General features: G+C 49.9%; 3 protein-coding genes across 3 annotated transcripts; all 3 read right to left on the reverse strand.

Moving 5' to 3' along the window:
- Positions 1-354: 354 nt before the first annotated feature.
- Positions 355-1,910, reverse strand: LOC135315360 (thymosin beta-15A homolog). Its single transcript, XM_064463134.1, has 3 exons — positions 1,794-1,910; positions 1,300-1,404; positions 355-876 (listed from the first exon to the last, which is right to left on the reverse strand). Exons 2-3 carry the CDS (start codon positions 1,397-1,399, stop codon positions 839-841), a joined length of 138 nt encoding a protein of 45 aa, XP_064319204.1. The 5' UTR covers positions 1,400-1,404; positions 1,794-1,910; the 3' UTR covers positions 355-838.
- A 4,895-nt stretch (positions 1,911-6,805) lies between these two features.
- On the reverse strand, positions 6,806-19,111 carry LOC104049883 (ribose-phosphate pyrophosphokinase 1). The gene is made up of 7 exons (XM_064463133.1): positions 18,833-19,111; positions 15,966-16,149; positions 15,528-15,626; positions 13,594-13,718; positions 11,703-11,876; positions 10,864-11,023; positions 6,806-8,831 (listed from the first exon to the last, which is right to left on the reverse strand). Exons 1-7 carry the CDS (start codon positions 18,952-18,954, stop codon positions 8,739-8,741), a joined length of 957 nt encoding a protein of 318 aa, XP_064319203.1. The 5' UTR covers positions 18,955-19,111; the 3' UTR covers positions 6,806-8,738.
- Positions 19,112-21,472: 2,361 nt separating this feature from the next.
- On the reverse strand, positions 21,473-23,761 carry LOC135315361 (ribose-phosphate pyrophosphokinase 3-like). Its single transcript, XM_064463135.1, has 2 exons — positions 23,571-23,761; positions 21,473-22,951 (listed from the first exon to the last, which is right to left on the reverse strand). Exons 1-2 carry the CDS (start codon positions 23,640-23,642, stop codon positions 22,787-22,789), a joined length of 237 nt encoding a protein of 78 aa, XP_064319205.1. The 5' UTR covers positions 23,643-23,761; the 3' UTR covers positions 21,473-22,786.

Below are 23,761 nucleotides of genomic sequence, written 5' to 3' on the forward strand. Positions count from 1 at the left end.
AGGGAACACTAACCTCTTTGAAGCAGGAGGCTCAGCCTTCAGGTAGGCTGGAAGGCCCAGGCTAGCCTCTACTTGAAGATGCACCAAGAAACTGCTGTGGTGGTGGGATTGCTGGTAGAACACAGTGGCCTCAAACAGCTGAGCCCCCAGCCCCACACCAGCAGAGCTCTGGTCTCCCCCAGGAACTGAGCACTACACCAACACCAAGCTGGACTCACCCTGCAGGGAACCTTCCCATATAGCAGCCCTTTGAGCGGCACCAAACTGCCAGCATTGCTGCAGCACCTTCCCACCCTCCAGGGAAGCCAGGCTGCAGCCTGAACCTTTGCCAGGGAAGAAGCCACAAGACATAGGTAGGTCATTACATTTTTTTATTTTATAATAAACTTCTCATTTTTTTTTTCTCCAAGGAAGACAAAAAAAAATCTGTGAGGCTACAGAACACCATCAGTTAAGAGTATGCAAGCCAGACTGAGGCCATGGGCCAGGCCAGAAAGGATCCCCCACTCCCCAAGGCAAAAGGGGTCTGTCCCCAGGAGCCTCCATAGCCCCTGCTCATCTCCCCACCACATTACAGCAATATCAATGCTGTCAGTGGGAGTCAGCTGAGCAGAGATGGGGTTGGGCCAGGCTACCAATAGACTGAGAGGGCCACACTTTGTTCCTCACACCCACTAAAGCTGCCGGCAAGGTTGGACAGTGGGCTAGGCAATACAGCTGTTTCCTGTACATGTGCATTATGTAAATAAAAAAAAAAAAACAAACCCCGAACCAATACATGATTTAATTCAAAGCAAAAAAAATCAAGTGGTAGCTCTTCCTGCCAGGGTGCCTCACTCTAGGAAGACTTCACACATTCCTTCTCCTGCTCAATAGCTGCAAGAGAAGAGAGGTCCATTAGTCTCTGCTGCTTTTTTTGTGGAAACACCCACTGGCACCCAGTTTTATGGTTTGACCCCAGGTGGGGTAGACAAACACTTCAAGTCAGAGGGTGATGAGACACACACATGGGTGACAGCAAGTTAGGCACCAGCCTTCAGCTCTCCTCAGGGAAGTCGTGCCCTGAGACAACACCTCGGGGCAACAGCCCTCTGGGCATGATTGTGCCCGTTGCCCGAGGGCCGTACCCTGACCCCGCACCTCTTGGTCGGAGCCTAACTGCCCCAAACCGCCTCTCTCCACCGGATGCCCCGGCGGTGAGATCAGCACCCGAGGACACCCGCCCCACGGGCCGCAGCCAACGCGTGCTCCCCGCACAGCCCAACGCCGGGGCCCCAGCCCACGCCCCGCCGTACTCACTCTCCTTGGAGGGCAGCGTGTTCTTCTCCTCCGTGTTGGTTTTCTTCAGCTTCTTCTTGTCGAATTTCTCCACCTCCGAGAGGTCTGGCTTGTCGCACATTTTGCCTGCGGGACCCCCCTGAGGTCAGCCGAGGTCCCCGGGGATGGGAACCGGCAGACAAAGGCGGCCCGGCCCGCCCCAGCCCCCCCCCCCCCCCGCCCGGCCCCGCCGCGGACAATAGCGCAGGGCTGGGCGTGCCGCCGCCCCAGTCCCCGCGCCACCCCGCACCGCCCGCGGTGCCCCTCCGGAGCCCGCGCCCACCGGGGGAGACCCCCGCCAGACGCGCTCCCCGCGACACGCTGCCCGTCCGCCCCGACCACCCCCGCCCGCAACCTCCGCCCAGGGGGGGCTCCGGGGAGCCCCTCCTTGCAGCAGCCGTGCGCGCAAGCCCCCCTCCCCGCACAGCCCAGACCCGCCGGCGCAGGCAGCCCCGCGGCGAGAGGCGCCGCTCTACCTGGTGCTGGGCTGTGCCTGGTACTGGGCTGCGCCGCGCCGTCCCGCTCCGCGTCCAGGTGAGGGTAGAGCGAGCGGGCTGGGGCGGCGCCTTATATACCCCGGGCACCGCCCAGCCCGCGCGCCCATTGGCTGTCCGCCGCCCGCTGAGCCTGCTGGGAAGTGTAGTCCGCCCTCCGGCTGCCGCGGCCGCGGCGCCCCCGGCAGAACTGCCGCTCCCGAGGTGCCCCGCGGCGGGGGAGAGGGGCGGGGCCGCGCGCCCGCGGGGAGAGGGGCCGCGGGGCGCGCGCGTGTGACCGGGAGCGAGTGCGGTTCCCGCGGCGGGGACCCACAGGCAGGGTTCCCGCTCTCCCCCGCACACGCACCCAGCCCTGCACGCGCGCCCTGGGCACACACGTGCCCCCACGCAGCCCCCTGCCCACTCGCACACACCCCTGCACACGCACACGCTGCGGAAATGCACCCAGCTTCACAGTGCTAGCTGTGAGGGGCAGCGGGGTGGCCCTCAGGGGAACCGGGTGACACCAGGGCCACCGTCCCAGCCCCAAACCCTCCCCAGAAGCAGGTACCCCACAGCCACGGGGGCAGCTGTGCCCTCTGCATGTGCCCCGAGATGCATCCACCACTGCCCCCACCCCCCAAAGCAGAACTTGTTTAATAAAGCAAGCCCTTGGGGATAAAAAAATATCACCGTGTTTTCACAGCTGTGGGGGAATGCTTCACCACCGCACCCAACCTGTGGCTACACCGGCTCCAGCCATGGCACTTCCTGGGGAGAGCCAGTCACTAGAGCAGCAGCAGGTATGTGCAAGGAGCAGACCACGCTCACGGGCAGAGGCTCTCCCTTGGCTGTAGCGAGGCGATAGGGTGCAGAAAGCCTGGGGGGCAGCCAGCACCGACCAGATGGGCTGGGGTGCGCGTGGAAAAATACCTTTGGTGGGGGAAAAGCTGACTGTGAGTGCAGGCAGCCTATCTGTTCCCAGCTGGGCTGAGGAGCAGGAAGGGTAGTGGCAGTCCATAGGGCACCTGCCCACTGGCCACGAGCATGGGGAGTGTTTGGAGGGCCAGGATGCATGGGAGGCCTTGCAGTAGGGTCCTGTAGGCACTGAAGGGAATTCGGAAAGAGGAAAAAAAAGGAAGCGTCCCATGGCAGGCTCCCAAAACCCTTGCAGAAATCCCAGTGTAACAGCAAGGGAGAACCTACTGTAGAGTACCAGGGGGAGCCACTGCACTGCAGCAACTCACACCTGCCTCCACCTCCTCCTGGCCTGGCAGGGTCTGGGTTTCTCCTCTGGGTGTATTGGAGATTTTGCAGAGAAAATCCCCAGGAAGTCTGAGTAAACACTTGCTTTGTGATTTATTTATTTTTTTTTTTTTTTCCTAGAAGGCTGTCCTCTTGGGAGGGGGGGCTCAGTGCTTTCCAGCAACAGCGGGGCTTGGCTGGAGGTGGCCCTTTGCAGCAAGTCCTGAGGACACAGGCACCTTCCTGCTCTAGCCGGCAAGTGGGCTCTGAATTAAAGAAATGCCAATAGTTGGTGTATGCAGAAAAGGCAAAGGCCAAGATCTAAGGCCAGGTCCTTAGATGTGGCTGCTACTCAGAGAAGCCTGGACATCAAACAGCCTCCAGTCCCCATCCCTCAAGGGGGGAGGAGAAGGCTGCAGGCAAAGCCCCAGGCCAGGCTGCACCCAGAGCAGCTTTGATTTGTCACTGCAGCCCCCTTGGAGGGTGTCACATAGCCAGGCACAGCAAGCCCAGGCAGGGCTGCCTGCACAAGCATCCGTCAAACCCACCCTGCAGAACCTGCATCACAAAGTCCACCCCAAGCTGAGAAAGGGCTCATTTTTCCTGCACAACCAAAAGGAAACACCCACCCAGTTTCAAAATGAAGGCAGGAAATACTTTTTGCATTTATGCAAATAGTCAGACAGGTGTTTTACCATGTGTTTACTCTCCCAGTTGTGCCCGCCTTCCCCCTTTCCCTGCCTTTCTCCACACACTACTCCTCTGCAGATGCTGCAGTCTGATGTAGCTTTTGTCCCTGGCAGGCAGCAGGTGCAAAGGACCCGTTCCCTGTCCTCCCTGTGCACAGCCCCTTGCCAGCATTGGCTGTACCCACCTCAGCCAAGGCACAGCTCCTGTGTGACATGTTGCATCTCCTCAATGCTGCAAAGCTTTGCAAACCCTGGGATCTTTGGGCACAACGCCACAGCGGCCACACAAGTAGGGAAAGGGAAACTCCCCCTTCCCAGAACCAGCCACAGCCATGCTCCTACAAACCACAGCTGGAACAGCTCTAAAGCCAACCCTCTGCATTTCCAGCAGGCAAGGCATGGGCCTGCAGCTGGGGAGCTTTTAAAACCCATCTTGCACAAAGAGCAAGAAAGGAGCTTATATCCCAGCGAGAGCTTTCTCCCCTGACAAATTTGCAAAGCCTCCTGTAACCACACAACCTGCTTCTTTCTCAAGTGTTTTGGTATTTCTTCTTTCAATAATTTATAACAAAAGAATTAAGACATCAACAGATAGGGGGAAAGTGAAAACAGCCCTGACCCAAAATAGAAGGGAATGACTGCCAGCCATTTTAGATGAGTTTTAAATCTTCCACAGAAGGCAGCTGTCAGGGCTCAGATACAGCCTCACCAATGGCCATTTCCAGGAACGCTTTATTCTTTTCTACAGGAAGGAGGAGGCAGGAGGTTTATCTAGCTGATCAGAGAGCTTTTTTCCAGCCTCCTGCCTGCAAAGACAGGCAGGGCACTACTGCAAATAGCCAGGACCTGAGCCCCCTTCAGCCAACACTGCCCAGCCATGAGCCAGTCCCCCTGCTCTCCCAGGGCCAGCTTACTTTTTTATGCTTGACCCTTCCCTTCCACTGGGGCAGGAGCAGAGAGCCCCAGGAAAGCAGCCAGCATACTCGAGCTGTTGTGTCTTACACCAGGGTCATCCCACCTGTGGATTTTGCTGCTCCTTGCCGTTTAGAGAAGGGTTTTCTGTTAACCCTTACTACTTTCCCACTGCCCAATAGCAGCAAGACAAGCTGCTGCTTTCTCTAGATCACAGGAACACCGACTCTAGGAGATGAGAAATAATCTGCACGCTAGTAAGGCACAGGGAGAAGCAGCAAGAGGGAGCTGCCAGTGAGAGCAATCTGAGATGTGTCTCATCTTGCTCCAAAGAGCAGACAAGTCCTGCTGCCTGCAAGGCACAAATGGTGAGCCCAGCTTTCACAGTGGCTTGTGGCATCCCCATCCTGCACATTAGTTTCAGCTACCCAGGCAGGTGAGCTGGGCTAAGTTGACTTTTGATTGATGTGTTCCCTTCTGCTGCTGCAATTATTGCAGGCAGCAGACAGACAGACATGAGACAGCTACTGGCACTAGTATCAGCATCTGCACACCTGCAGCCACACTCTGGCTGTGTCTGTGGCACAGAAAGCTGCTGAAGCTCTGTCCTGCCCTTTCAGCTCTCCAACTAAAGCACAGCAAGTTACCCACTTGGGACTTCCTCCTGGGGAAGTCATGACTTGCTTTCTGTTATTCCTTCAGCAGCTGTGAAGAAAGCCTGAGAAGACACCACACAGTTCACTTCCAAAGCAGCCTGCATGCTCCATTGTCACGCCAGGAGCTCTCTCCAGGGCAGACTGGAGAATCCTCTCCACTGCAGCAGGTAGCTCATGATAGCACCAGCATAGCTGATGCTGCTGGAGCTGAACTTCCCTGGGCTAATGGATGAGCATCTCTGCATCACTCCCAAACTTGGAGGCCACTGGAGAAACTTGGCTCTTTGCCATTCACACCTCAGGGGCTGGTTTCCTCCCAGCCCATGCAGCAGTGAAGGGACACATTTCCCATGGCTGCCTGGTACTACACCCATGACTGTCCTGGACAGTGCTTTTAATTATACTACATCCATGTGTTAAAGGCAGCCATGCTTGCCCTAATAGCACAACAGTCACTTCTAGTCAGACACAATCTGCCTACAAATAGGTTTAAAAAAACAAACCACTTTCTTACTAATTTACGGAAAGAACCTTGGTAAATTGTCCAGCCCTTCTGGTCTGAAGGTTTCCAGAGCAGAAGAGCTTTACCTCCTTGAGAGAGTTCTCATTCCCAATGTATCACCCATCCTTTTAAGAGCTACAGTGCCGTCACACAGCATTTTGAGTCTGTGCCCCCCCAACCTCCAGATTTTATTAAAGTAACTAAGAAAACAGTATATACACACGAATAGCAATGGTCACTTTTGTACAAGTTTTTGGCTGTAAAATCATTTCTGTTTCTTCTCTAAGGAAGGACAAGTCTGTCCCATCACTCCCCTGCTACTTGAGGAAAAATAAAAATACAGCTCCCTTACTGACCAGTACTGAAATACGTTTTAACAGATGAATGACAGTACTGGTCCTCAGCAAGTCTACTGAGGCCATGGTCATGCTTCCTGAAGCAATGTTCAACCTGGAAGTCTATTATAAGGCCAAAGAATCTTCTCTAGACCTGCTATCTCAGCCTTCTGACTTCATTTATGCTTTCCCAGTCAACAATACACACTGAGAAAGGATCATGGTTTAGTTAGAACAAGCACTTCTCAGGACAATCCTGCTGCCTCTGACCATTAGCTTTGTGCGAGATACTTGAGAATTCTTTATTTGTACTTGATAAACTATTCAGGTTTTCCCCTACCTGAACATTGTTAACAGATCTGCTCCAATATATAATTGAACAGTACAAGAGATAACTGTTAGAGGTGGTAGTGCAGTAAGCCTAGGAAATCAGATACAGACAAAAGCCACTACCCACTAAGAGAAGTAGCTTGGTCCCAAGCTTTTTCTTCAATTCAATGTGAGCACAGCCAAGCTGAACCTCACAGTCAGCCCCACTGCAAGAGGGTTAAACTAGATGACCTTCCAAGGTCTCTTACAAATAACACTACTCCATGATCTACTCTGCAAGTGACACCCAACTCAAATGCACATCACATTTGCAATGTTTTTAGAAGCATGTATAGGCAGAGGCCACGGTTTTTAAATAAAAGTTTAATTCCTTCATCAGGTCTTAAGTTTAAACACAAATGCTGCTGGAAATTCTCACACTGCTGCTCTGATGTCTTGGCTCTCAGGGCAGTGCAGCAGCAGGGCCTCTAGTACAGGAAACAGGAATCAATACTTGGTAGAGCTCAGTGCAGTATGCAAAGCAAAGAAGCAAGAGACACTTTCCAGACAAACACCAATTTGTATGCAAAAAAAAACCTTCTACACTGTAATAGAAACGTTAATGTTGCCACAGGACAGGAGTTCTAGGAAGGGAGAGAAGTCTTCAGTAAAAGGCACAACTAAAGCAGTACTTCCCTAGATATTAACCAAGTCTTTCAGCCAGTTCCACTTATACCCCAGCCCCTAGCCTCTCAAAGCAATGCTGGTTACTCTAGCAAGTGATTTCTAGTTCCTTCTTTTCCTTTTTTCCCTTCCTCCAGCTTAAAAAACAAATGAAACAGGAGTGCTTATAAAAACCAGAGCATAAACCAGCTTGGCCTATAACCCCGTAGGAGTCCAGGAGAGACTTAATAGTTTACCTTACGATTGTCTGGTACAGTTACTAAGTATTCAAGTTTCAGGTGATACTACATCCAGGAGCCTCAGCCAGCTCTAGTTTTGGTATTTTTCTTTCAGGCACTTTGCTGCCTGTCAGGTTGGTGTTAGATCTACAGTTTTCCCAGTACTACGTATTACCAGCCTCTTCAACCCACGGCCATAAGCACTTATTAGCAGCATCAGACCCACTTCAAGGGCTTCTTCAGGTTTTGTAGTCCTGCATCCTCTTATTTAAGAGGTCCTTGGTTTAAGATCTTTTGCAAGGACCAATACTTTCAAGGCAAGTCAAACAGTGACCAGGACAAGCAACCAGAATGTGACAGTAACTTACAGGACAACAGGATTGCAGGCAATGAGAAGCTAGGACAGCTGGATGCAAAGCTTGTGTCTGAGCAGGCACTTCCTAGATGCAACAACTAAGCTACTGTGGGATAAAAAGAGGCTCAGTTTACTAGCGTACTGGTAAAAAAGGGATCAAGGATTTGCACAGCAAGCCAAGGTGCAGCTATAGTACATAACAGCAGTCCTCTAATCACTAGCAAGGCTAACAGTAAGCTGTGAAATTGAGGAAATGGTTTTAGCTTAGACTAGAAATTAAAGCATACAACCACCATGGAGTCCTCCACATAAGGAGAAAAATGCTTGTCCAGGACGCACCTTCACCACTAAGTTAACATAGCAAGGCAGTACTGCAGACTATGCTCTTACCTTCACTATGCTGTGTAGCACACTAAAGGGCATTTAATTTCATCAATAATTAAGACAAATTCAAGTTTGCAACTATGCTGATCTCCTTTCATGGGAAGAAGCTGGAGCAGAACCATCTCCCAGGTATCCCCCAGGGCTTCACCTAGGGTTGAGCTTGGCCAAAATACAAGCCTTCCCCATCACTCTTCAAAGGCTTCTGTCAGGTATAGAGTGGTAAGACAGCCAGAGTCTCTCAGGCTTTTGCTGTAGATCTGGATCAACATGTCCTAGGGAACTCTACTTCCCAAACAATTTAGGGTGTGCATGCCAGGTCATCTAACCCCACCCACAGACAAACCCTCTCCCTCCCCCCACTCAGAATAACTGTGGCAATTAGCCATGTGTCAGTCCTGCTCTCCACAGATCTGCAGAAGTGAGTCAGTACTACTGATGAGCCCTGATGCACAGGGTTGCTGGTGGAGTTGGAGTGTTAGAGATAAGCTTTCCCCCCCCAGCCTCCCTGTGTTGGGATCAGAGTCAGTAAACCTGACTTAAGCAGGAGGAGCTGTGGAGAACTGCACTGGAACAAGCAGAGTCTTCTACTGAACTTTACAACAAGCTGAACTTTTGGTTTTTTAAAAAAAAGCCATACAAGCAGCAGCTGGCATCTGTTGTTATAAAGGGACATGGCTGAACAGGTAGGAGACAGATTCCCCATTATGAGTCCTCCTGATGGCCTCTGCAAGGATCATTGATATGTCAATCACCTGGAGGGGAAGAAAGAGGCATCAGTGTCACTAAGACATCAAGCCCGGAAGAACAGCTGGTAAGTTAGGAAGAACTTAAAAAGTCAACTCATCACACAAATTTAAAACATGCCAGATACAGACAAATGACTCCTATACAGCACTGGGATTTAATTACATATAATTCTGAAGATATTTTACATATAGCACTACAAGAATTATTTCACTGTTGATCTTTGTCAGGATGACAGCCTACTGTCACTTTTCTTTGATGAGACTCCCTAAGCTCAGTCTGTTTACCCTAGAACTCTTATTCACTTTGTGTAGGCTGCAGGTTAGGGGAGTCTAAATCAAGATCAGATCACTTCCCTTGAGTCATGAGGCTTTACCATCACTGCCAGCAGTCTAAGAAAGATGAAGCTGCTGTGCTGCCGCTCAGCTCCTGGTCGCTGTGCTGGCTCCACCTGGCGGGGTAACCCAGTTAACTGGAGGGAAAAACCAAGTCGTAACAGAACTAGCTCTGAACCCCAGCAGCTAAAGCATTTCGATATATGTAGTTTCAGTAAGAAGCACCAATTTCACAGTGCATTAAGGAAACTAAGTGAAGTATGTACTTAAAATTTTGTTTCTTCTGGACAAGAAGTTCTTCCTAAGGAAGAAAAAACCTAAGAGCTGCAGGGCACACAGAGCCCTTTAGTTCTTTGTTTCTCAACACTGAACATCAGATTCTAGTGTAGAAGAGTGAGGTGTTAAGTCAGAGCCTGAAAAACTACTCCACTGCAATCTTTGACTACAGCTATTTACATACTGATTACCAGTGTAACATTTTGCCTACATTAACTCTAGCGTGGAGCTTTGAAAGAAGTTGAAGCATTAGACATCCTTTATATGTGCTCAGCTGCAGGAATATCATCCTGAAGTTAGTGCTGAGAAAAATGCAATCCAACAGCAGTTTGCAAGCAGGTTATAATTTACTGCCAAAAGCAGCTTAAAATTCACTGCAGCTTCAACCAGTTGAACTTCCTTGTCACCAGAACATCAGTACTGGGGAACCTGCTACGCTTACAACACAGTACTAGTTGAGTCTTGGCAGTGCCATTCACTTTCAAGAACTTCTCCAGATGCCTATGTCCTATATATTTGTGCTGTGGAGCTGGTATTTAGGGTGTCCTTAGCTGTGTGTATGCTATAGCAGTACCTGAAGCTTCTGATGGACCTATTATGCCTGAATGCTCAGGTAAAGCTGCAACTTCCAGCTGTCCATTAACACAGGAAAACTCAAGTTCTGCCTAGCTCAAGGCTGCAGAGCCAATTTTTTTTCTTCCAGGAATGTCAGCCTCAGCTTGGGGAACAAAATGCCGTAGTACTTTTCCTAAATGGAAAACCCAAGACAGAGTGAGCATCAAGAGACCAGCTTTTAGCTTTCATATGGATGGCAAAGTATGTGAACATTGTACTGTGGAGATGGGTCAACTGGTTTTAGTCAAACCAGAAAGACACGTCCATGGGACAAGACTGCACTCCCTCTCCAGCTCACCTACACTGCTGTTATGACCAGACATGAAGCATTCACCTTCCCCAGACCAGGCCTATGTTGCTTCACAAAAGGAAGGGACACGCTGCTTAAAGGGCTGGGCATTAGGTGACAGTAATATTTGAAGTTGGTAATGCTAGCTTCAGTGTGTATCTATCTACTTCTGCTTCAGTATTACATGTCATCAACATATCACCCCTCCAAAGCATATAGATACAACTCTTGCTTGTATCATGTCCCCATAAGATCAGTGATCTGATCTAGGTAGAACAAGCCCTGAAAAAAAATTTACTTAAATGAACTGTTTAAGATCTGCTGGATTAGAAGCTGCATTTTATCAGTGTAACAGGTCTGTTATTCTACAGCAACAGGAATGAAAGAACTAGTCAACACTGCTACTGACTCAAGTACCAGTGAAACTGCTGTAAGCACTAGACAGTATTATGGGGTTTTCCCCACCAATGGGACAGACAAGTGCTACTGCACCCAGAAATGGCAGAAGAGAAAGCAGATGCTCACCTGGATTTTAGGGCACTGCTTCATCTTGTCCTCCTGGGGTATTGTGTTTGTGACTACAACTGCCTCAAAACAGGCATTGTTGATCCGAGAAATTGCTGGCCCAGAAAAGATTCCATGAGTTAAGATGGCATAAACTTTGGTGGCTCCAGCTGACACAAGCCTAAAAGGAGGGGAAAGGAGAAAGATGAGAAATTCTTAGGAAGTATTAAACTGGCATTAGTGTAGGGCACATGGTAGGCATAAAAGACGACAATACCATACACTAATCAATAGGCTACCTTTGATTCCCTCCTCCAGCCCACTATTGATCTGGGGGAAGAACACAGTTTAATACCATAAAATCCACCACAGGCAAGGTATATGTTAAGAAATATTGTTCTTAGCCCTGGGACATTTGGTCTATATAGTACAAACCACCTGCCGTGATTTTTGCCAATGCAAGGTAGCAGACATTTAATACTGAGTGTTGCATATGCCAGCATTTCTAGTGTAGAAGGCTTGAAAGATATGAAAGTTTGAAAAGCTTAGAAATTCAGATGTATGACCTTAAGTTGATGGACCAGACAGCACTTAATTCCACCTAGCATAGTCAGTGATGGTCTAGTGGAAGACACACCTTCAAACACCAGCATTTTTCAAATAAAAAGGCACTGCAGTCTTCTAGCTATTCCCAATGAGAACTTTAACTAGGCTTTTTACTTATTTTGTATGACATGAGATAAATAATCAAGAAACTATGTTACTTTGAAACTTGACATGCAAATAGTCTGATTAGCTCATAATATAGTGTTCATTAACAATAGGTTTCATTTAGGAAAGAATCAGTCAGCCCTACTCACTTGTCCGCAGCATGACAGATGGTACCGCATGTGTCTGCCATATCATCTACCAGAATGGCCACTCGGTCTTTCACATCACCCACCAGCACCATGCGATCCACTTCATTGGCCTTCTTGCGCTCTTTGTGAATGAGGGCAAAGTCTACATTCAATCGATCTGCAATGGAGGTCACTCTGAAGAGAGAAGAGTTTCCAAACAACACTTAACTCCACACAACAGCTTCAGCTGAATCTCTTTTAAAACTATTAAGCACAAACTGCCACTGCAGTAAGAGAAGATGTCACCACATCTGTTACTGGTCCCAAGCAATTAATAGAAGACAGTCGTCTTAGTTCCCTTCAAGCAGTTAAACTGCAATCTCTGATCTAATCTCTACTCATGAGAACGACTAGATTAAGATAAAAGTTCTTCATCCTTACTACTGTAAATCAATTTGCATTTAAAGCTCAAAACAAACCTTAATCAGCAAGTTTGGCAAACCTGAAGTGATCAGAATGCTTGGGAATTTGTCGTCTTTATAAACACTACGCTGGAAAGGCTTAACTTGTGCTACAACAGGTATCTACTTGCACTCATACAAGCATTTAACTTATTCATGCATGCAAACGTTGGCACAAGGACAGTGGCAGGAGTACATGCCCAAGACATGCAAGTCTACCACCTCACATTTATTTTGTTTAAAGTGACCACAGAACAACCTTACTAGAAGGACCTAAACTTTACATGTCAATACTAATGAATACTGAAGAGTTCACAAGCATTAAGAGTGAGAAGGAACAAAATACACGTGCCCCTAAGACATTCTACACTTGAGCAGATGCCTAGCCTCACTGGATCAGACTTATCACCCTGGGAGTCCTACATGAGACTGTAAACTAAACTGTTTACTAATGTATTTAGTTCTGCAGTGTCTCCATAAAATATTGCACCAGCTAAGGTCAACACATTCCACTTTAAGTGGCTTTTGAAGAGGTTTTTTTCAGTCAGATCACAGCTGTCTGACTTGGCATTTCATATACTGCATAATGCAACAAGCTACAGAAGTAGCCAAATATACAAAAGGTCTTGTCCAATACATGGGCCACAACAAAGCTACAGGAAGACACGCAGCAACCTACAGCAGTAGTATCTATTGGCTGTTTGTAATAGCTTAAAACACACTAATATGTTAATCAGGTCAGTATGCACCAACATTTTGGTGTGACAGTCCTTGATTAAAGAATACATCTGCATCCCTTTGCTGTGCACAAGTAGCCCTTATACAGAAGCATCAAGGAATAGCCTAGTTTACCCTAATAAGCACCTGAGAACATTCTGACCTGCCCAAACTGGCATGTTTATCTGCAGAAAGATGGAAGATTGTCAGACTATCAAAGTAGAAATGTGCTATAACGTGTGCTGCTTTTTGGAAAGGAACAGTCTATATCTCCCTTGCTCTCACAGAAGAGTAGCAGCAGGCTTAAGTCCCAGCTAGATATTCAAATCAAGGGAAATAAAGAAAATGCCTCAATAGACTATGCTGAACACTACAAAGAAAACAACCTGGATAAAAATATATTATTAACCAGCAACAGTAACCTTGCCTTGGCATAGGTGTATAACCTACAATTCCCTCATTCAACCTGCATAATTATCCTTCTACAAAAAATTGGTTTAGTCCAAGGGATGCAGTAATCGTGCAATTCCTACCTATGCAGTTGTGATTCTAGAAGTTATTTAATTCTCCATGTAACCCAAGAAACTTCTAAACATTCCCTAGAAAGAATATCTGACCACTCTTCACTAGCTGCCACAGACAGCAGGCTGGCAGAGGGAACATGTCTTAAGGTCACAAGCATTCTTGGGAATTCAAGTATAGAAGCACCTCAAGCTAGCTGTCTGACAGCTTACCTCTTGGCTCCACCAGCATCTGGTGAAACAATGGTGCAGTTTTTCCACTCTGCAATATTCTCTTTGATCCATTTCAATACAGCAGGCTCAGCATATAAGTTATCAACAGGGATATCAAAAAAACCCTGCAGGGAAGACAACAGGAACAGATGTAGCTGAAGGCTGCATTCCAAAATCAATTGGAAGAAGTCTTCTATATGATCAAGCATGCAGCCACCACCTTTCCACAGCTTTCAGCTTTCCTTTCTACTTCCCTTAATACAAGAGCATTAGCCTCTGGCGTACACAGAGGAGTCACATAACAAGTCTTCAGAGCCAGAAATAGTTTAGCAGCATAAATAACACTTCACACCTGACACCTTCGTAACATGGAACTAGTTCTGTCCTAACGGGGTGCAGAAAACCAGCAAACACACTCATTTTCAGAGCAGCTAGCTGCATGTTTACTAAGGCAATCTTTAAAGCTCATTACCTACATTGTTTGCATCTACAGGAAAGCTATGAAAAAGGCTTGAGTAACAGTTGTTTTTAAACTAATGCAGCTGGTTCCCCAACTTCACACTGACCCAGCAGACTCCTCCAGGTAAACCTCAAAGGTCATTAAAAGCCAGAATTTAATCCTGGACAGGGAGCAATAGGAAGGAGAGTGGGGGTAGCTACTCTAGAGGAATGCTTCAAGGTATAGGGGTAACAGATCCTTACTACCATCATTTCTTCTGTACCCAGCAACTAAAGCCCCAGGCTGAAACCAGCCAGATGTTAGAAGCTTACATACACAACCCCAATTATTCAACTGAATCTCACCATTGCTGCTGGTGAAAGGTCAACCCTATGACACAAATCACAACTCCAAGCTTCTTAGGGAAGAGGCATAGCCCTTGCACTCGGTTCTTTTATTTCATGAGCTTTCTGAAAGCCTTCTCAACTGTGCCCCCACATTTTTTCCATCAGAGACAAAATATTTCTGAGCAAATTATACTGGAAGAAATCATACTGAAGTGTAAATGACTGCATTTTCAACTTAAAATGACAGCCAGCCCACCTACTTCACCAGGCAGTAGATCTCTTACCCTTGTGGATTCAGAGTGTTTGCAGCAACACAATAAACATCCTCCCCTCTGCCACACCCCTCTCAGTTGCACTGAGTTGGTTTCTTGGTCTTGGATCACTTGCTCAAGGTGGAGACAAGACTGATAACTTAGCAGCTTGTTGTCCCTCCTCAACCTGGTAAATATTCTTGCCACTTCTCTCACACAGCTGTGGTTAAGATTTCAGTTGCTCTGTGAGACTAAGCCAGCAAAACCCATGAATAATTAAATTCACCAGCAGCTTGGAAGGGAACTAAAGCCAACTTATGCAAAAGGGTGGCACTGAATGGATACAATGGGATTGCCCATCCTGTCATCAGTAAGCTATCAGATCACTGTCCTGGTCAACTGAACCCTCACAAGAAGCTGTGCCAGTACACCTGGAGCCAGCGCTAACCTCAGGGCTGCACTGTTACCAGCCACTTTGTCAAAGCATTGCTCACTTCTCCCTGACAATTCAGTAAATATCATAAAGCTCTATTCAGTATGTAAGAAGATTCTTGATAAAAACATTCTCCATCTCAAATTCCTCAAAGGACCTGTTAAGAATACACAGTGACACTGTGGGGCAATAAAGTTGCATGGATCATTTACTAGCCCAACATTCATTTACAGAGGACTCCTTATGCTTAGTCTGATCAAGAACAGCTATAATTTCATTTACAGATGAACCTGTTACTCATCTCCCCATCCTCTTCTGACTGATTCTACAAGTCCCTTCCAATCCCACGCTCCCAAGTCCTGATCACTGCTGCGTCTGAAAAAAGCAGATTGCTGGAAAGCCTGCAAGGCAGTAAAAAGGCTCAGATCAGAGCAGGTAAGTACTTCCCTGATTTTAGCTCATACCTGAATCTGAGATGCGTGCAGGTCCATGGTGATTATATGATCTGCACCTGCTACAGACAGCATGTTTGCAACCAGCTTGGCAGAGATTGGAGCTCGACTCTAGTACAGGAAAAAACAGTATTTAAGACAAGTTCAACTCCTTCATCAAGATGTCAGTCTTCCACTTCTAGGCAATGATTCACAGGCAGTTTCTAAAAGGAGTACTCATTAACATTGCATCTTTTCATCAACTGGTGATTACAGCTTGGTGTATTTTCAAGAAGAACTAAATCTTTATGAAAAGATGAATCTGCAGTCCGATGCCCTGAGGTTTAAAGAAATGAAAATAAGTTATATCTCCTCCTCTACACATTCAACTTTATCTAACCCCATCTAACAGTCAGGACTTTCAAAGTGTGCATTCTTCTTACCAGCAGAAACCTCTACCACATCCCTTACCTTGTCCTTTTTGTCCTGCCGAGCATAAGGGAAGCAGGGTATGACAGCTGTGACTCTGCTGGCTGAGGCAATCTTACAGGCATTTATCATGATAAGGAGCTCCATCAGATTGTCATTGATTTCACCACAGCCACTCTGCACAATGTAGACATCCTCCCCACGTACACTCTCACCTATTTCCACGCTAGGAACAGATGAAGAAAGGAGAGTTATATCCAAATACAAATTAAAACACAGCCATCACGTATGCCTGCAGAACAACCAAGGGATTGCATTCCCAAGGGTCACTGGGTGACAGTCATACAATCAAGGGTATTGAGCAGGAACACTGCTACTTATTTGCTCAGTAACTATTTTACATTGCTCACTGATTGCATTTAATGATTCAGTCAGTAAGGCTAAAAGCACTCAGCCTGTACTCTTGATCTCAGCACAAGGTGAACATGTAAACACCCCAGAAAAGGCCTTATTCCCCCTGAATCAGAAGTACAACCACCTCAGCTAAAAAGCAGTAGTGTACAAAGGAAGCATGGGTGATGGCCAGCAAGAAAGCCAAGGAAAACTTCTACCAGAAGCTATGCTGCAACTGATTATTAGATTTAGAATCATAACAGCTGGCTGTCAACTGGCTTGACCAGAGAAGCCCTCCAGCATTTAACTTGGGAAAGTATTTCACATTGGAAAGGAGTTAATTTCCTCCTGGATGCAATGCACACCAATCCTTGTGATGAAGGGACTGAATACAAGCCTAAGCTCCTGTTTGCCAGCAGCAAACTGCCAGCTTCAGTGCATGTATCAAGACATCTGCACCAGAGGCAGAGTAGAAAAGAAAACAGTGGTCTTCAGTTTGATGTTTCATACAGGGCAATGCTGCATAAGGCCTTCCATAGGAACAGGTTAAACACTGAATAATTCCAACATTTCAGTGTAGGGAAGTCTGCCACAGATATGGAAGTAACCAGAAGTCAGTCTACTAAGGACAAAGCTCTGCCACTGTTTCTTCCTGCACTGGAGATGGTCACCCACTCTGCAGACTGCTTCCACAACAAACTCTAGGAGCAAGTGAACAATCAACCAACCCACCCCAATGGCTTCATTTATAGAGCGCCTTAGGTTAGATTTCTAATTTTAATATTTCATTCTCTGATCTTCCTTCCCTCTTCTTCAACATGTTTTTTATGACTGTTAGGTATTTGTAGTCTTATTACTCTATATCCATCAGCAAACTGCTGTCATCTTTAATGCACACTGACTTACAGCATGAAGAATTTCAGCCAGCATAAGATGTTTCTGCCAGGTAAGTGTATGAATTAACAGTCATTACCACACAACTGTCATCTCCAGGTAAATAAGATGTCTATTAGGTCTTAGTCACATGACCTGCTGACATAAGAACCTGCTGGCCAGCCAACTGGATGGATAAGAGCAGTTAATATAGAACAATGAGAACAGTGGAACAGCTGTAAATCAGACAGACTCTTTTTGCAACTCTTTGTACTCCCTCTGAAGCTTTCAGGTACAATGAATACCCATGCAATAGAAAGATAATATTTTATATCATATGTACATCCTGGATTCTCCTGGAGAAAGTTACCATCTCCAGAAGAAAGGAGTGGGTTGGAGCAATCATTCAAAGTTCTTTGTGTTATACTGTATGGTGTATACATGCTTAGTGTCTTCTCTAAGGCAAACCTGAAGAGCTCTGAACAGTTTTTAGCCTCTCCTTTCTTTTAGCTTTTTCAGGTAGGATAGCAGCAAGACTTCTAAAGCATAGAGAAAGAAACCAAGATGAGTCTTAGGTTTCTTAGGTTGAGGGGAATACAGACTGCATGGCTGCAACTGTGTCATGGGCTGCAAGGTGGGGTCAGCCTCTTTCCTGAAGAATTTTATCAATACCTTAAAAACTGATGCTTTTCAGAGTAGTTTAAAGGCACCAGCTACGCCCTAAAAACTGTCAAGCCTCAGGTCACCACAGTCTAGACTAGGCATGGAAGAGGCTAATCAGCGTGGGTGAAACCTCGAGAGGCGCATTCCCATCGCTCCTGGCTTCGGGGTGGCAGGGGCAGCGTCCGGCGGGGGAACGCCGCCGCTCCAAGCTCTGCCAACGCGGCCGGGTGACACAAACCCTCTCCCCCGCGTGCGGGAGCGCCGCACGGCCAAGGTGCGGAGAGCGCCCGCCCCCCGCCCGCCGGGCGCCCCGCGGCACAGCCCGCACGGGAGGCGGGCGCTTCTCAGCGGAGGCCGCTAGAGGCATCGCCGGGGCCCTGCACCGCCCAGCACATGGCTCCCCGCCGCCGGGAGCTCTCCGCCGAGCACCGCGGCCGCGGCCTCCCCCCATACGAAAGCCCACCCCTGGGCCCCGCCGCTCCTCGCCGTGTCACGCTCTACCGGGCCGGTTGCTCCCGCTCCCTCTCACCCCGCACCCGGTCAGTCCCGGCCCGGCGCCCAGCGGCACGGTCCCCATGCTGCCCCGTGCCTTGCTCCACAGAAGGTGGCTCCGGGCGGGGAGCTGCCCGAGCGGAGCCGGCCGCGCTGCACAACGGCACCGCGGCTAAAGGACGCCCCCGGGAGACGGGGCCCCGGCCGGCCGCTGCACACCGGCTGCCCGGAGGGAAAGGGACGGGATGCGCTGCAGGTCTTCGGCCCAGCAGGAGTGCTCCGCGCTCAGTGGAGGTCTCCCAGGGCGGCCCCAGCCAAGCCGCCGTTCCCCCAGAGTCGGGCCCGGCCGCAGGGCCGCGGCCACGGCGCCCACCCCGCGCCCCACACTACAAGTCCCAGCAGCCCCTGCGCGGCTGCCGTGCGGAGCCCAGCGCGGCAGCGCCCCGCGGCCCGCCGGGAGCCGTAGTGCGGCCCCGCCCCCGCCTCACCACGTCTCCTGGTTGCTGAACTTCTTCGTGACCACCTTGCCCAGCTCCAGGCCGAGGCGGTCGGCGATCTTCTGCGACAGGTCCTGGTGCGAGCTCCCGCTGAAGATCTTGATGTTGGGCATGATGTCGGGCGCGGTGCTCTCCTCCTCCGCGCTCCGCCTCGCACCGCAGCCGGCTGCCACGGGGGGACCCGCCCGCCTCCTGCGCGGGGACGCGACACGGTGAGCGAAGCCACGCCGACTCGCACCTACTCCGCCATCTTACCCTTCCCGCCAGCCGCGCGGGCCTTTTATAGGCTCCTCTCCCCCACGGACACGCCTCGGCGCGCTTCCCATTGGCTCCACGGCGGTCAGGGGCGGGATCCTGCGCCCGCCCGCAATGGCGCGAAAGGGCGGTGGGCGTGGCTCAGAGGTCCGCCTCCTGCCCTGCCGCCCGCCTCAACAACGGCCCCTGGCGGGGGCGGAGGAAGGGACGCGCGCACGGCTGCTCGCTAGCCCCGCCAGGGGGCGGGGCGCAGGTCAGAAGGAGGTGTGCGATTGGCCTTCGCCTGGTTGCCTGGTCTGCGATTGGTCAGAGCAGCCGCGGCCGGAGCTGGCCAACGGCCCTGCCCAGCGTGGCCCTGGGGGGGGGGGTGGGGGGGCCGGCACGGGACATGGGGTTCGTTGGTCGCGTGATTGACAGCCGACCCCCCCCGGCGGCCATGTTGGCTCCCCTCCTTCACGAGAGGACCCGGGGCGAGGCAGGGTAGGGGAGAGACTACGTACCCGCCCCCGCCGCCGGGCGCCGTGCCCGCGTCCCCCGCCCGCCTCCGACCCCGGCGGGTGAGGAGCGGCGAGGCGGGGGTTACCTCAGCATGCCAGTGTGCCCGTGCCCGCTGCCTCCTTCCTCCGCCGCCGCAGGCTGCCAGGGCCTGCCCTGCGCTAATCAGGCGTCACCTCGCCGGGCCGCAGTCCCGCGGCGTAATGCGGTACCCCAGTGGCATGGTGTTCGGCCGTCGCCTTGCCCGGCTGCTTTACCGCCGGGTCACACTGTACCGGCGTCACCTCGCAGGTGCTGTACCCCCGCGCCAGGCTGTGCAGGCGCCGCCTCGCCGGGCTGCTGCACCGTGCGTGGCGCTGCACAGGGGCCACCCCGGCGCGTCTCGGGCAGCACCGCCCGGCCGTCAGCTCGCCATGCTGCTGGACGCTGCCTGTTGCAGTGCCGCGAGTGACTCGGGGGTGCCACAGCATCGCAGCCACAGCCACGCGCTGTGCGGCTCCCACCGGCTCCCACTGTGCTCTAGCTACCTCCGAGCAAAGCCCGGAGTTGGGGGCAATGCCTTGCGGAGCTCCGGACACGGCAATGCTCTGCAGGGGCAGCGACACAGGCTGGGCACCCGCCATTTCACGTTTCTCTCTGATTTTCACAGCCATTAGGTTCTCATTAAGAGAAATTGTAGCTTTTCCAGCAGAAACAGAAGCCCAGGTGCCTCAGCTGAAGGCTGCACAGAGTCAAGGACAGGCAGGGGCAACAGGAGCTTTGCTGTCTGATCAGCTGTGTCCAGACAGCCACGCTGAGCCCAAGCAGTTGGGACTGGTCCCTGGCTATTAGCTTCAAAGGTTGGGTGGGATGATGTGTCAACATTATCAAGTTGGAGCAAGTTTTTAATTTTTGAAGGATACTGCTTCTTCACTTGAAGATAACCTTTTGCTTTTTTGTCTTGCAAACTTCTAGTCTACAAAAATACTAATAATTTATTTTCTTTGCCCTTTCCTTCAAGGATGCTGTGCTCAGTCTCTTTCCCTTTGGCTGAATCATGGACTGATCCAATTTCAAAAGTGAAATGATGGCAGTGGGCTCTTTTTTTTTTTTTTTTTTTTGCCTTTCTGAGCTAGAGGCCAAGCATGCTTTCAGGAGCCCCAGAGAGCTGGTGGAAGCTGCCCCTGGGGAGGGAACATTTTGTGGAGCTGCTGGTAGATGACACCTTCTTTTCCTCCAAGGCAAACAGAGCCAGGGGCTCAGTGCTGCAGCCGCTCATAGTCTCTCCAGCTCTGTGTCATCTTGCTGCCTTGCACTGCTCACAGCAGAATTAAATGGCCATGTATGCCATCTAAGTCCCTGCTATCCTTCAGTGTTTCAGCTACCACAATGTAGGTTAGAAAGCACTTTGGTTATGAGGACAAAAGTCCACCTACCTTAACGATTTATTACTATCACTAGCGAAGCTCTTAGAACAGGATAATCTCAGAGATTTGATTGAGGAGAAGCTCTTAATGCACCAAAGTCTTAGTTAAACAAAGCCAAAAAGGTTGCTCATGAGGTTCCTTGCCATGGTTTGTCTATTAGCAGCTTGCATTGCCATTAACCAAAGAAGGGACAAGGAGAACCAGCTTTGAAGAGGGAGGTGTTTATCTGGTTCTTGGCCTAAAAGGGATAAAGGGAGAGGCTCTGTGGTTGAAAACCATTGGCCTGTGAGTCAGGTTGTCTGTCAAAGGACACTCAGGAAAATGATCATAGCTTAAGCGAAGTTTGGATGGGAAAGTGTGTTGGAGTATATCAGTTCCTGTGTAGACACCCTTATTCAGAATTAAAGCACCTAATTCCACTTGGCTTGCTTCATTCTGAAAGCAAAATATAATAAATTGAATTATTTACTTAAAATCCAAATTTTATTTAATTTTCCTGTGGTCTACAATGCAGACAAGCATGAGTTGGTTTGGTAGCAGAAAGAACAAGCTCATAGCCTGAGCTGCTTTTGTTCCCTCATGCTTTGGAAATGGTAAAGTAAATTATTGTCCAATTAATGAGAACATGAAAGTACATGAATGGCAAAAAACCCTTTTTATTTACCCAATTCTATGGAGACACATTTAATCAGAACTGCCTTTATGTTTCCTGGCCTGAGAATGTATTTTCCAGGAAGTTTTAAGCAGCACATTAACACCATCAAATTTCATGGTGATGTCAATCAAGACAAGTAGCCCTTGTCCCTCTCTTGGCACATTCCTGCATACAATTGCCACTCAATTACCACCAGCCACTTAATCAAGGATGCATTTTCATGCAGAAAGCCTTTCTGCAGAGGGTTGTTTTTTTCTTTCTGTTGCCTTGTGACTGCACTGCCTCGAAGCCCTGCCTGTTAATGAATGGCACTTGACGACAGGAAGAACACAAGGCTCTGCACTTTGCCTTGGTGGCTGAAAGACAAGTAGAAGCCGGAAAAATGGAGGCCAAAAAGGGGTGGGAGGCAGAAAGAAAAGTATAAGCGGAGGAGGGGTGGGAAGATGAATACGAAAGCAGAGGCTGAAAAGAGGAGGGAGGCTGAAAAAAATGTGAGGGCCAAAAAGGGGTGGGAGGCCTCAAAGTGGTGTGAAGACAAAAGGGAGTGGGAGGCCGAAAGGGAAATAGAGACTAAAAAGAGGTGGGAGGCCAAAAAAAAAAGTAGAGGTTGAGAAAAAGTTAGGGCTGAAAAGGGGTGGGAGGACAAAAAGGAGTCAGCAGCTCTTGGTACTGGGTCTATGAGCACATGACATACACCAGCCTCACAAATGTCTTGATGAGGCTGCTTAGCACCTGGAAGCTGCTCGTGATGGCAGAAAGCATGTGGGTAGGACTCTTGTCGACGGCTGCCATGCGGTGGCAGGACGCCCGAAACTCCTTGAACTTGAGGGTGAGCTCTTGCTTGTAATGTATGTAGAGTTTGCAGTCTATACATATTGCTATAGATGTAGAGTTTGCAGTCCCGGACGTCAGGGGTCACCACACACTGCCTCAGAATAGTCAGGAGCTCATTGGTGTCCAGCTGCACTTGCAGAAACCCATTGGGAAAGCTGTAGGCATGGCCTTGAAGGGTGTTGATCTTTGCCAAGCTCCCCTCAAAACTGGAGGTCCTTAAATCTATTTCCTGGGTCTGACTGTCATTGGGACTGCTGCAGGCTGTTGTGTGAGGAGCCATAGTTCGGCCCCGCCCCTGCCTCACCACGTCTCCTGGTTGCTGAACTTCTTTGTGACCACCTTGCCCAGCTCCAGGCCGAGGAGGTCGGCGATCTTCTGCGACAGGTCCTGGTGCGAGCTCCCGCTGAAGATCTTGATGTTGGGCATGATGTCGGGCGCGGTGCTCTCCTCCTCCACCATGCGAACCTGACAAAACAGAATTTGGCAGCCAGAGAAGGGAGCTGAGAGATAGGGAAACATTTGTTTAACAACTATATCCTTGAGGAGAACTGAGAGACTGATAAAAGGGAACATCCTGCCTCACTGAAAGCTGGGTGATAAAGTGTATAGTCAAGGAGGACAGTTAATTGGGATGTTGATAAGAACTAAAACTAAGTGTCCTTTAGGTGAACCGTCCTCATTAGAATACCTCAAATCAAGTCCATAGGCCAGAAAACCCCCTACTCAGATAAGCCCCTTGATCTCTGAGCATCCGTGGTAAATTAAAAGGGAGCTGTACCTTTAAGGTGAAGTGAGAAAGAAACTAACCAATGATCAGCTGGGGGGCGGGAGTATTAGCTGTGACTGACACAGCGATCTGCAGAAAGACCTCGCAGTGTCTCGGTGCGGGGTGCTAGCTTTGTGGGTTACCACCTAGCACCCGCCTCGGTGCAAAAATGAAATTAAGTCGATACTTCTGCTCTGTGCGTAGTTCGGCGTTTTGCACCCTCGGCGAGAGGACCCGCCCGCCTCCCGCGCGGGGACGTGGGAAACGTGCCACGATGAGCATCAGCCACGCCGACTCGCACCTACTCCGCCATCTTACCCTTCCCGCCAGCCGCGCGGGCCCTTTATAGGCTCCTCGCCCCCCACGGACGCGCCTCGGCGCGCTTCCCATTGGCTCCGCGGCGGCCGCAGGCGGGGCCCTGCGCGCGCTCGCAATGGCGCGAAAGGGCGGTGGGCGTGGCTCACAGCCACCCTGCCACGCCGCCCGCCTCAACAACGGTCCCTGGCGGG

The sequence above is a fragment of the Phalacrocorax carbo genome, chromosome 11 (assembly GCF_963921805.1).
Source record: "Phalacrocorax carbo chromosome 11, bPhaCar2.1, whole genome shotgun sequence".
Classification (NCBI taxonomy): Eukaryota; Metazoa; Chordata; class Aves; order Suliformes; family Phalacrocoracidae; genus Phalacrocorax; species Phalacrocorax carbo.